Source organism: Mustela nivalis (genome assembly GCF_964662115.1).
Source record: "Mustela nivalis genome assembly, chromosome: 14".
Lineage (NCBI taxonomy): Eukaryota > Metazoa > Chordata > Mammalia > Carnivora > Mustelidae > Mustela > Mustela nivalis.
In genome coordinates, this window is record NC_139033.1 from 4,203,228 (window position 1) to 4,215,150 (window position 11,923).

The 11,923-nt window shown below is 46.1% G+C and overlaps 1 protein-coding gene across 1 annotated transcript; it reads left to right on the forward strand.

Annotated features, from left to right (window-relative positions):
- The first annotated feature begins 4,558 nt into the window (after nt 1-4,558).
- Nucleotides 4,559-11,545, forward strand: PLA2G1B (phospholipase A2 group IB). Its single transcript, XM_082699608.1, has 4 exons — nt 4,559-4,712; nt 7,697-7,856; nt 8,581-8,708; nt 11,337-11,545. Exons 1-4 carry the CDS (start codon nt 4,679-4,681, stop codon nt 11,459-11,461), a joined length of 447 nt encoding a protein of 148 aa, XP_082555734.1. The 5' UTR covers nt 4,559-4,678; the 3' UTR covers nt 11,462-11,545.
- Nucleotides 11,546-11,923: the final 378 nt, after the last annotated feature.

Below are 11,923 nucleotides of genomic sequence, written 5' to 3' on the forward strand. Positions count from 1 at the left end.
TGCTTTAAAGGACACAACAGAGGCACCTGGGTGGCTCAGTGGGTTGAGCCTCTGCCTTTGGCTCAGGTCATGATCTCAGGGTCCCGGAATCGAGACCCACATCGGGCTCTCTGCTCAGCGGGGAGCCTGCTTCCTCCTCTCTCTCTCTCTGCCTGCCTCTCTGCCTACTTGTGATCACTCTCTGTCAAGTAAATAAATTAAAAAATCTTAAAAAAAAAGATTAAAAAAAATAATAAAGGACACAACAGGGGGTGTCTGGGTGGCTCAGTGGATTAAAGCCTCTGCCTTTGGCTAGGGTCATGATCCCAGAGTCCTAGGATCCCAGGGTCCTAGGATGGAGCCCCGCATCAGGGCTCTCTGCTCAGCAAGGAGCCTGCTTCTCCCTCTGCCTACTTGTGATCTCTGCCTGAAATATAAATAAATAAAATCTTTTTTAAAATAAATAAATAAAGGATACAATAGGGGCACCTGGGTGGCTCAGTTGGTTAAGCATCTGCGTTCAGCTCAGGTCATGAAGCCAGCGTCTTGGGATCGAGACCCACGTTGGGCTCCCTACACTCTGGAGGGTCTGCTTCTCCCTCAGCCCCTCCACCCCCAACCACGGCTTGTGCTCTCTCTCTCCCCCTCTCAAATGATGGAATTAAAAATTAAAAAAAAAAAAAAAAAAAAGACACAACAAAGTGAAAAGTGACCTACGGAATGGGAGAAGATATTTGCAAATGATCTAGCTGGTAAGCAGTTACTGTCCGAATACATGAAGAACTCCTTTGCTGGATGGTTTGGGTGCAGGGCAAAAAAGGTTTGGCTGTTTTGGTACACGGCTTCACGGTGCTCATCTGTACTTGGCATTGGTCATAGGATCCCCTGTGTAAATAAAGCTCCTAGTATCTTTCCCAGCCCAGCATTCAAGCAGTGTTTGCCGTTGTTGCTGTGTTGTTTGTTGGTGGTGGTGGTGTTGAAGGGGGCTGTGGGCTCACAGGCAGGTAAGCATAGGTTCGAATCCCAGCCCTATCACTTTCTAGCTGTGTGACTTTGAGCCCGTGACTTAAGCTCTCTGAACCTGTGTCACCAACTGTAGAAAAGGGAAGATGGTGACAACAAGCATAACTAGGTACAAAGATTGTTGCTAGGCCGGAAAGCCATGTATGTGAAGCTCTCAGCCCAGGACCAAGCAAACAGAAGTGCTCAGCACGTGGTATGCCCGTCGCTGCTTTTAAACATTTCCTGAAGGCAAGAGCCTTGTCCTTCGGGGGCGGGGCAGGGGCGACCTTGCTGGAGTGTGGGTACGCCGTCACCTGAAGGAGCCAGAAGTTATCCTTAGCTGTTCTTTCCACTGGAGAGTGTGTTTTTCCCAGGCTGGGAGAAGCTGTGTGAGACACACCTGCGCGTGAGTCTGGGGCAACCTGAGGTCACGGTACAAAGAGTGTAGGGGCCTGGCAGGGTACTGGGTACTTGCAAGGTCCATTCCTCTGCCACCTCTCTGTCCCCTGCAGATGTTTGGAATGTCACCTTTCGCACATCTTTTTCCTGGGGGAGATGGGGTCTGGTAGCAGCCCGACCCCTTCCCCACCAGTGGCTTTGCCTAAGCCCCAGCATGAAATGCACACGGGAAGGTGTTCAGCCTGCCTTTGTGGAAGGCCTCCGGCTGGTGGAGGGAGGAGGAGAAAAGGAGGGATGCAGGCAGGGCTAACCTTCTTTCTGGCCTCAGGGGCCTCCAGCACTCCCACCCACTATACGATTTCCTGTCAGAGGTGACATGGGGGTATCATAAGCACCAGATGGAGCTCACGTCTTGGTCCTGCTGTGTGACACTGGGGCATTCCCTTAACCTCTCTGAGCCTCGATCATCTTAGTCTCCTCTGCAAAATGGAGTTTTGTAATTGGACGCACCTCAGAGGTTTATGCCAGGTTCTTAGCATGGGACCTGGAAGAGAGTTAGTGCTCAGGAAATAGATGCTAACACTATTAGCCTTAGAGGATTTCATAGCACCGATTTCTCCTCCTTCCTCAGACCCCACAGAAACAGTGCTTCTTCCTCTGCTTCATTCTGTCCCCAGAGAACCCGCACAAGAGGGACTTAGTTAGCATTTTGCTGGCCAAGCCTTCCCTTTCCTTGGGCAGCCCTCACCATTCTGGAGGCTAAAGGGGCAGACCCATTTGTCAGGCCAATGTGGGGTCCCGAGCTAACCTTTCCAGGTTAGCTGGAAAGGCTCTCCCAGCGCCCCCTCCACATCTCTTGGTGGGCACTGAGACAGTCTCTGTCATCCTGAACAGCACTGTCCAATAGAGCCCTCTGTGACGACAGAAATATTCTGTATCTGTATGTCACGGCGGCAACTGGCCACATGTAGCTACTGAACACTTGAGAAACTAATTTTTAACATTCCTGAATTGTAATGGATTTAGGTAGCCACATGTGGCTAATGGCTACCATACTGGACAGACATAGAAACCTCAGAAGCAGATGAAGAGCGGGAGGACTTGAAATGATCCCAAGCCGAATGGAGGCAGAGCCAGGGCCAAGCAAATAAATCACTTGCCCTCTCGGCCTCAGTTTCCCTACCTACCTACTAAATGCTGTTTTAGTGTTACTCATTAGCTGAAGAAATTTTCCTGGGGCTCCTGGTTCGGGACAACACACAGGGAGCCCTTCCAGATGGATTTTTTCTTTTTTGGCCTGGGTGCGCGCCCAAGGGAAAAGTGGAGAGAGCTGGGATCCCGGAGGGCTTGGGCAGAGGCCGCAGGGTCAGGGTTAGGCCCCTGAACGCAGTACTGACTCAGACACAGCACAACCATGCCAGGCTGGAGGGAAGGCGTTCAGCGGGAAGAGGGAGGTGTGGGTTCATGTCCGGGTGTGGCCACGTCCAGCTCTACCTCAGGCTGAGCCTCCGTGTCCTCACCCGGAAGGTGGCCAAGATGCCTCCCTGGACAAGAGACGATTAAACAAATCATGGCGGCATGAAAAAAACGGCACTTTACCTCTGTGCTCTTCCTCCCCTAAACCTTTAACTAACCCTACTGTAATCATGAGAAAAACATCAGACAAATTCTAACAGAGGCGCATCCGATGATGTAGCTAGCTGCAATCTTCACGATGGTCAAGGTCATCAACACTAAGTGAATCTGGGGGTGCCTGAGGGGCTCAGTCCTTTAAGCATCTGCCTTTGGGTCAGGTCATGATCTCTTGGTCCTGGGATCAAGCCTCCCGTTGTCTGGTTCTCTGCTCAGCAGGGGATCCTGCTTCTCCCTTTGCCCCTCCCCCCAACTCATGCACACTCTCTCTCTTTGTCTCTCTCAAATAAATAAATAAAATCTTTAAAAATAATTTAAAAAAAACAAGAGGGCCTCCCAACTCAGGGCTGTTGCAGAGACCACGTCAGTAGTCAATAGGAGAGCACCAATTACAAAATAGAACATACTACGGGAAATGTCCAGAACAGGTCGATCTATAGAGAGGGAAGGCAGATTAGCCGTTGCCAGGGGCTGGGGCAAATGACTGCTAATGGGAAGGGGCTGCCTTTGCAGGGGGTGGGGGGTGAAAACATTCTGGAACTGGAGATGGTGGTTGCATAGCAGTGAATGTAATAAATGCCCTTCAATTGTTCGCTTTACCTTATTTTTTCTTTAACTTTTTCTTTCTTTCCTTTTCTTTTTTTTAAAGTAATCTCTACACCTAACATGGTGCTTGAGTTCACAACCCTGATTACAAGGGGCATATGCTCTTTCAACAGAGGCAGCCAGCTGCTCCTGAAATGTTTGCTTTAAAAATGAAATGGTTAGGGGCGCCTAGGTGGCTCAGTGGGTTAAAGCCTCTACCTTTGGTTCAGGTCATGATCTCAGGGTCCTGGGATTGAGCCCTGCATTGGGCTCTCTGCTTGTCGGGGAGCCTGCTTCCCCCTCTCTCTCTGCCTGCTGCTCTGCCTACTTGTCATCTCTCTCTCTTTGTCAAATAAATAAATAAAATCTTAAAAAAAAAAAGGTTAATTTTATGCTATGTGAATCTCTCCTAAAAAAATGCCATACAAACATTTGAGAAGACCCCCCCCTTTTTTTTAATTCTATGAGTCAGATCCAAGCCTTTGGAACTCCAAAGCCCAGGGTTTCCTTACAAACCCATGCTGGGGAACGGGAGAGGGGGTGGTATTAACAGAGTGGGGAAAAATAAAACATGTGCCTTAGAATCAGGCATGCCTAAGTTTGAGCCCCTGCTTGGCCATTTGCTGGCTGTGTGACCTCAGGCAAGTTACCTCACCTCTCTGAACTTGTTCACTCATCTGCGAGATGCATGACTGGTAGGGACTATTCACTGAGACCCACCATGGAGACCCAGGCCCATGAGAAGATGGGGAGACAATGGTAGAATTAGGTTGAGTGCAAAGGAGGTGGGGTGAGGGTCAAGGTTCCAGAACTCCAGAAATAATCCCTTCCATTAAAAGGTGCTAATGAAAAAAAAAAAAGTGCTAATGAAAATACATACACTACTTCCAAGGATCCCTTGCTGACAGGATTTGCGTGTCAGGAAAGGTTATTCCTGTAACAGACAGAGTCAAGGCCAACTCAGAGCAGGTTCAAAGCAAAGCAAACACTACAGCCTTATCTTGGGGACATAGTGTGGGTATAAAGAGGGACGCCATAGGTGACTTTAGTCCTTTCTCTTGCTCAGCAACTTGACAACAAAATGAAATTCCTTGTACTGGCTGCTCTGCTCACAGGTAAGCAAGTCTCCCCAGTCCCACCTCTTCAGTGCTAAGATCTCACTCTTCAGAAATGGGGGCCCCAGCTCACAGGGCTGGCTGGACCTGGAGCCTTTACTCAGGGCTCTCTATCAGGCTTAACAGCACCCATGCTGGGTTCCCTTAAATCCCCCCACAGCTCCAGCTTTTCAACCTTTAGGTCTGAACTCAGATCACTCTCAGAAGGGCCTGTCTGCCCACCTGAGCCAAGAGAGACCTCTCTCCTTTCTCTCTACCATACAGCCCTGGTATGGAATCTTCCCAGCACCTACCTTTGCCTGCCATTTGTATCTTGGTTTTTGTTGATTCATTTCCCTTTTCAAAGCTTTAATTAATCAGCTAATTAATTAATTATTTTTAAGTAAACTCTATCCCTAACATGGGATTTGAACTCAAGACCCTGAGATCAAGAGCTGCATGTTCTACCAACTGAGCTAGCTAGGTGTCCCACTTCATTTCCTTTTTATTCTCCACCCCCATAGAAGCATGCACTCCAGGAGAGCAGGGATAGAGCTGTTTGCGCCATTTATTGAATGAATGAATGAATGAATGAATGAATGGAATCAGATACATTGGGATTCAGATCTCACCTCATTCATCCAACCTTCTTTCATGCATTCCACACCGATATCTCAGAGGCTCCAAGGTATCAGGCTCTAGGTTGGGGCTGAGGACTCATAGATGAGCAAGCCGTGCTCCCTGTCAAGGGAACAGACACACACAAGCACGCACACACACACAGGCGCACACATGAGAAGTGCTTTGTGCAAAGAGCTGAGCTGGCTGGATCAGAGACAGAGGAAACAGGGAGGCAGGAGAGAGGTCTGGAGATGGGCCAAAGTGGCCAGGTCACTCCCGTCTGCTGTCAGTGTGGAGGCTGCTCATAGGGGAGAGTGAGCAGCTGTCACCCTTCCTTCGTCCTGGGGTTTAGTTTTATTTTTAAGATTTATTTATTTAGTTGACCACAGAGAGGTGTGAAGGGAGAGAGAAGCCTAAGCAGACTCCACCCTGACCGTGAGCCTGGCGTGGGTCCCGATCCTACAAACCCTGAGATCATGAACTGAGCCAAAACCAAGAGTTGGATGCCTAAATAACTGAGCCAACTAAGGCTCCCCTGCTCTGGGTTTAAACATACGGAGCAGCTCCAGTGCGCACAGCAGATCAAGGGAAGAAAGGGCATGATGCTGGGCAAAGAGATGATACCGGTGGCTGATGGAATGGGACCCCCAAATTATATAGTGTCCTCTTCTCTTTAGGGCACCATATCTCACAAGGTATGGCTCTGAAAATGAGGTGAAGGGGCCCTGCTCCCTGTGTCTTCTGTGTCAAACTTTGTGCTACAAGGAAACTTAAAAAAACCCACCTTATTTATTGGATATTTATTAAGCACCTACTATGTGCCATGTAGTTTCTTTAATTGGTGTGTTGATTATTTCATTCGCATAACTCATCATATACTTACGGAGTGCTTACTATGCGTCAGGCCCTGGGGAATTAAAATTGCCCAGAGGCCGGTCCTTGAATTTATGCTCTAGTGAGTGGGAGGTATTAAATAAACAGATACAGACTGCTAGAGGAACGAGGAGACAATGAACATAAAGAAAAGTGATAGCAGAGGAGCCAGTCAGCTTTTTTTTTTTTTAAGATTCATTTATTTATTTGAGAAAGAGGGAGTGAGCAAGCAAGGGGAGAGGCAGAAGGAGAGGGAGAGAGAATCCCAAACAGACTCCACAAGTGTGATACCTGATGCAGGGCTCAACTCCATGACCCTGAGATGAGGAACTGATCCAAAACCAAGGGTCGGGCTCTTAACCAACTTCACCACCCAGGCGCCCAGAGCAAGTGGCAATTAAACCAAGATCCTCCAGATTTTTTGAAAAGTGAGATGACAAGTGTGCCAAGCAGAAGAAACAACGGATACATGGGCCTTGAGGCAGAAAGGAGCTTGTCCTGTTGAGAATGGTAGACCACCCAAGTCTCCTGACTATCCCTTACACTCTTGCGCCATCTCAACCCTGCCATTCCCAACATAACCCATTTTAGATTCCCTTTACCATGTTCCAATTTTTCCACCCTCTTACACAATATCCGGTTTCCTTCTTTCTTTCATTTATTGCCTTATTGTTTTCCTCCTCCACTAGGATGTAAGCTCAGTGAGGCTATAGACTTTCTACTTGCTTTTGGGTGCATCTCCAGTTCCTAGGGCAGTGACTGGGTCCGTAGTAGGTGCTCAATAAGTATTTGTTGGATAAATAAAGGGAATTCCACTGAAAACATATGTTCATGCAAAAACTAAGATGTAACTGTTAATAGCAGCACTATGCATCAGAGCCAAAATGGATAAGCCCAGATGTCCATCATGTGATGAATGGATAAACAGAATGTGGTCCATACATACAGTGAAATACTATTCAGTTACAAAAAGGAATGAAGTATTGTTATATAGTATAATGTGGATGAACCTCAAAGATATTTTGCCAAGGGAAAGAAGCCAATCATAAAAGGCTACATGTTGTATGATTCCATTTATGTAAAGTGTTCAGAATAGGCAAATCCATAGAGACAGAAAGCATTTTAATGGTTACCAGAGGGGAGAGGGGGAATGATTGCTAATGGGTACAGGGTGTTCCTTTGGGGGTGATGAAAATGTTCTGGAATTAGTGGTGATGGTTCCACAACCTTGTGAATATACTAAAAATCACTGAAATGTACATTTTAAGTGGTTAAATGGTAACTTTTATGTTATATGAATTTTATCTCAATAACAACTTTTTTTGAAGTTTTACAGAAAGAAAAAAATCTCTACTTGTATTACCAGGTTCCGGCATCCAGCTCTCTTCAGAGGAGGCATCTGGTGGGGTCCGGGGTGGGGGGCCAGAAAGCAGGCAGGCAGTGAGCAGGGCCCCTGGGAGCTGGCAGAGCTGATCAGGACGTATTTAAACTCTGGACGTGTCTTCTTGCAGTGACCGCGGCGGATGGGGGCATCAGCCCGCGGGCAGTGTGGCAGTTCCGCAACATGATCAAGTGCACGATCCCTGGGAGCGACCCCTTGAAGGATTACAATGACTACGGCTGCTACTGTGGCCTGGGTGGATCTGGCACCCCTGTGGATGAGCTGGACGAGTGAGTGATGGATCAGCAGGGAGAGCGGGGTGCCCGTGGAGTGGGAGGAGGGCACAAGCCAAAGATCTCACGAGGAGGCACAGAAAAGGGGTTTGCATATTTGCTAAAGATAACATATTTTCCCGTCTTGCCGTATAAACAAACATACTCCAAGAGGACCCTGAATCCAGTGCTCTATCAGGAGGAAAACCAGAGTGGGAATGTAAAGTAGGAGCGGGTGCTTCTGCCCTCCAGTGGCAGAACATCATAATACAAGACACCATAGCGACGATTCAATTGTCCTCTTTCAGCAATGGTTAAGACTCTCACCTCGTCTTCAGAATATATGATTGTATTATAAACTTGTAACCATTTTTTAAAAATTTTTATTTATTTATTTGACAGAGATCGCAGGTAGGCAGAGAGGCAGGCAGAGAGAGAGAGAGAGAGAGAGAGAGAGAGAAGCAGGCTCCCTGCTGAGCAGAGAGCCCGATGCGGGACTCGATTCCAGGACCCTGAGATCATGACCTGAGCCGAAGGCAACGGCTTAACCCACTGAGCCACCCAGGTGCCCTCTTGTGACCATTTTTAAATCGCCTTCAATAAATATGATCAAAGGACTTAAGTTTTTTCAAGCCACAGGACCAATATCTTCCAGAGCGTGTCAGCTTAATTATCCCTCCATTTTCCCGAGGCTGACCTGCTTCCCGGCACCAGCCTCAGCTCTGTCCATCCCCCTCTCCAGGTGTTGCCAGACCCACGACCACTGCTATTCAGAAGCCAAGAAACTGGACAGCTGCAAATTCCTCCTGGACAACCCCTACACCAAAGTCTACTCATACTCATGCTCTGGCTCTGAGATCACCTGCAGCGGTAGGTTGAATCTTTCGTTGGCTCGTCTCCCCTCAGTAGATAAGGGAGGAAAGAATAGTAATGAGAGCCACCATTTATCAATCACTTCATTGGTGCCAGGTGCTCCTTGAATTCAAGGTGCTCCTTGAATCCTGGCAACACCCTAGGCGATCAGCATTATTATTATACCCATTTTACAGGTGACAAAACTGAGGCTCAGAAAGCTGAGCCAGTTGCCATGGGGCACACAGCTCATAAATGGTGGTGTTTGGTTTTGAACATAGGTCTATATGACTCCAGAGTCTCTGCTGTTAACTGCCATGCTACTCAGCTTCGTTATTTCATAAAAAGAGCTCAGAACTACCATTTATGAGTTCTTTATTACATACCAGGTATAGATGAGATAGGTTTTAATGACCCCATTTTACAGGTGAGGAAGCTGAGACTCAAAATAGCTACTTGCCCCAAATCACACAGCTTCTAAGTGGTAGGGCTTGCATTTGAACTCAGTTGTTTCTATATCAAAGGGTTTGGTCTTAACCACTAAGTTGTGCAGAGCTCCTGATGAAGTACATCCCTCCAGGGAGGCGGCTGTGAAGAATAGAGGTGAAGGGTATTGTCATGCTAGGTCAGCATTCTGGTTTGCACTACTCTCTACTATGCACCCAGAGACAGGTCCCACCTTTCAAAACTGTATATACTACGTTGGGATAACCACAATTCAAATCTAGGAGGCCAAGAAAAATTTACCAGGACTCCCACCATTCTTCTCCCCCTGCTTGTGCTCTCTCTGTCAAATAAATATATGAAATCTCTTCTAAAAGAAATTATTGAATGTAAGCAGAGGTACATAATTAAATTGTAGTTAACAAAATTGAAATTCATTTTAAAAGTTATTGTTGTTGTTTCTTTTAGTTAAAAAAGTAAGCGAGGTCAAAGTAATGTAATTTCAAACTCTTCAGAAACATATCATAGAAAGGAGAAGTTGCCTATAATCTTACCTCCCAAAACAAACAGTTGGATATATTGCCTTTCATTTCCATCCATTCATTCATTCATTCATTTATAAACAGTTCCTCATTGACAGTTTTTTTTAAAAAAATTATTTATTTATTTGACAGAGAAAGACACAGTGAGAGAGGGGACAGAAGCAGGGGGAGTGGGAGAGGAAGAAGCAGGCTTTCACTGAGCAGGGAGCCCGACGCAGGGCTCAATCTCAGGACCCTAGGATCATGACCTGAGCCGAAGGCAGACACTTAATGACTGAGTCACCCAGGAGCCCCAACTTTCATTTTCCTTTAATTCAAATATCTTGAAGGGGGACCTGGGTGGTTCAGTGGGTTAAAGCCTCTGCCTTCGGCTCGGGTCATGATCCCAGGGTCCTGAAGCCCCACATGGGGCTCTCTGCTCACCAGGGAACCTGTTTTCTCCTCCCTCTCTGCCTGCTTGTGATCTCTGTCTGTCAAATAAATAAATGAAATCTTTTAAAAAATAAAAATAAAATATCTTGGAAACATTTCTACATATAGATGTACTTAATTATTTTAAACATCTATATAATATTCTACTGTAAGAACATTCTATAATTTTAAAAATATGTGCTATAAAATAGATAAATTGTCTTGCTAAACTTCAGTAAGGTCAAATGTATAATACTTCATTCCTTGAGTATATGCTTTAGTTTTTTTCATATTGCTTGCCTATGTTATCAGAGATCTATAGCTATATGGGTTTTAAAAGCTTATTTTAAGGGATGCCAGGGTGGTTCAGCTGGTTAGGTATCTATCTTCAGCTCAGGTCATGATCCCAGGGTCCTGGGATTGAGTCCCACATCGGGCTCCCTGGAAGCCTGCTTTTCCCTCTGCCTGCTGCTCCCCCTGCTTGTGCTCTCTCTGACAAATAAAATCTTTTATTTTTAAAAATTATTTTTATTTATTTATTTGACAGAGAGAGACACAGCTAGAGAAGGAGCACAGCAGAGGGAGTGGGAGAGGGAGAAGCAGACGCCCTGCAGAGCAGGGTGCCCGATGCAGGGCTCGATCCCAGGACCCCAGGATCATGACCTGAGCAGAAGGCAGATGCTTAACAACTGAGCCACCCAAGCGCCCCCCCCGACTTTTTTAAAAAAAGAGCTCATTTTAAGTTAAATAGACGGAACTTTCCAAAAGGCACCTATCACACCTGGGATTGCCAGATTAAACACATGTTGCCCAGGGATGCCTGGGTGGCTCAGTCCTTAAGCACCTACCTTTGGCTCAGGTTATGATCCCAGGGTCCTAGGTCTGAGCCCCGCATCAGACTTTGCTCAGCGGGAAGCCTGCTTCTCCCTCTCTCACTCCCCCTGCTTGTGTTCCCTCTCTCGTTGTCTCTATGTCTCTCAAATAAATACATAAAAATCTTAAAAAAAAATAATCCCACAATGCCCAATTCAACTTGACTTTCAGATGTACAATGAAGTTTTTTAATTCTACATTCCAAACATCACATTTATTGTTTATCTGATATTCCGGTATTTTTATTTGCTAAATTTGTCAACCCTAAATTGGTATCAATGGTATGGCCACCAGATTATTCGTTAATTCTTCCTGACCCACATGGGACAAAGCAGGATCTGCCTTGGCTCAGTCCTTTCGTCTTGCTCTTTTCCAGACAAAAACAAAGACTGTCAGGCCTTCATCTGCAACTGTGACCGTAATGCTGCCATCTGCTTTTCAAAGGCTCCATATAACAAGGAGCACAAGAACATTGACACCAAGAAGTACTGTAAAAGTTGAGTATCCCTTCTGGAAATCATCATCCCTACATGCCTCATTGCCTTCACCTTAGCCTGTGTCCTCTAATAAAGCACTTTGATGAAAGGCCTCCGTTTGGAAATTGTTTTATTCTCTGTGTCTCTAAGTATCTCCCTAGTTCTTTATAAGCATCATTCCTTCTAGTCTTAGAAATTGATGTCGGGGGGTATTTTTAGGAAATGAACACCATGAGTCCTGAATACTGATTAACAAGCACTGATTATTTACTCTGTGCCAGATTGAACTACATAATATAACCTCTGAAGTAATATATCCTACCCCTGTTTCCTTATCCCCAGGGCTGGGGGAGAGAGACAAAAAAAAAAAAAAAAAATCCCTTTAACAATTTTTTTTTTGTAAGATTTTATTCATTCATCTGGCAGAGAGCAAGAGAAAGCACAAGCAGGGGGAGCAAGCATAGGGAGAGGGAGAAGCAGGCTCCCC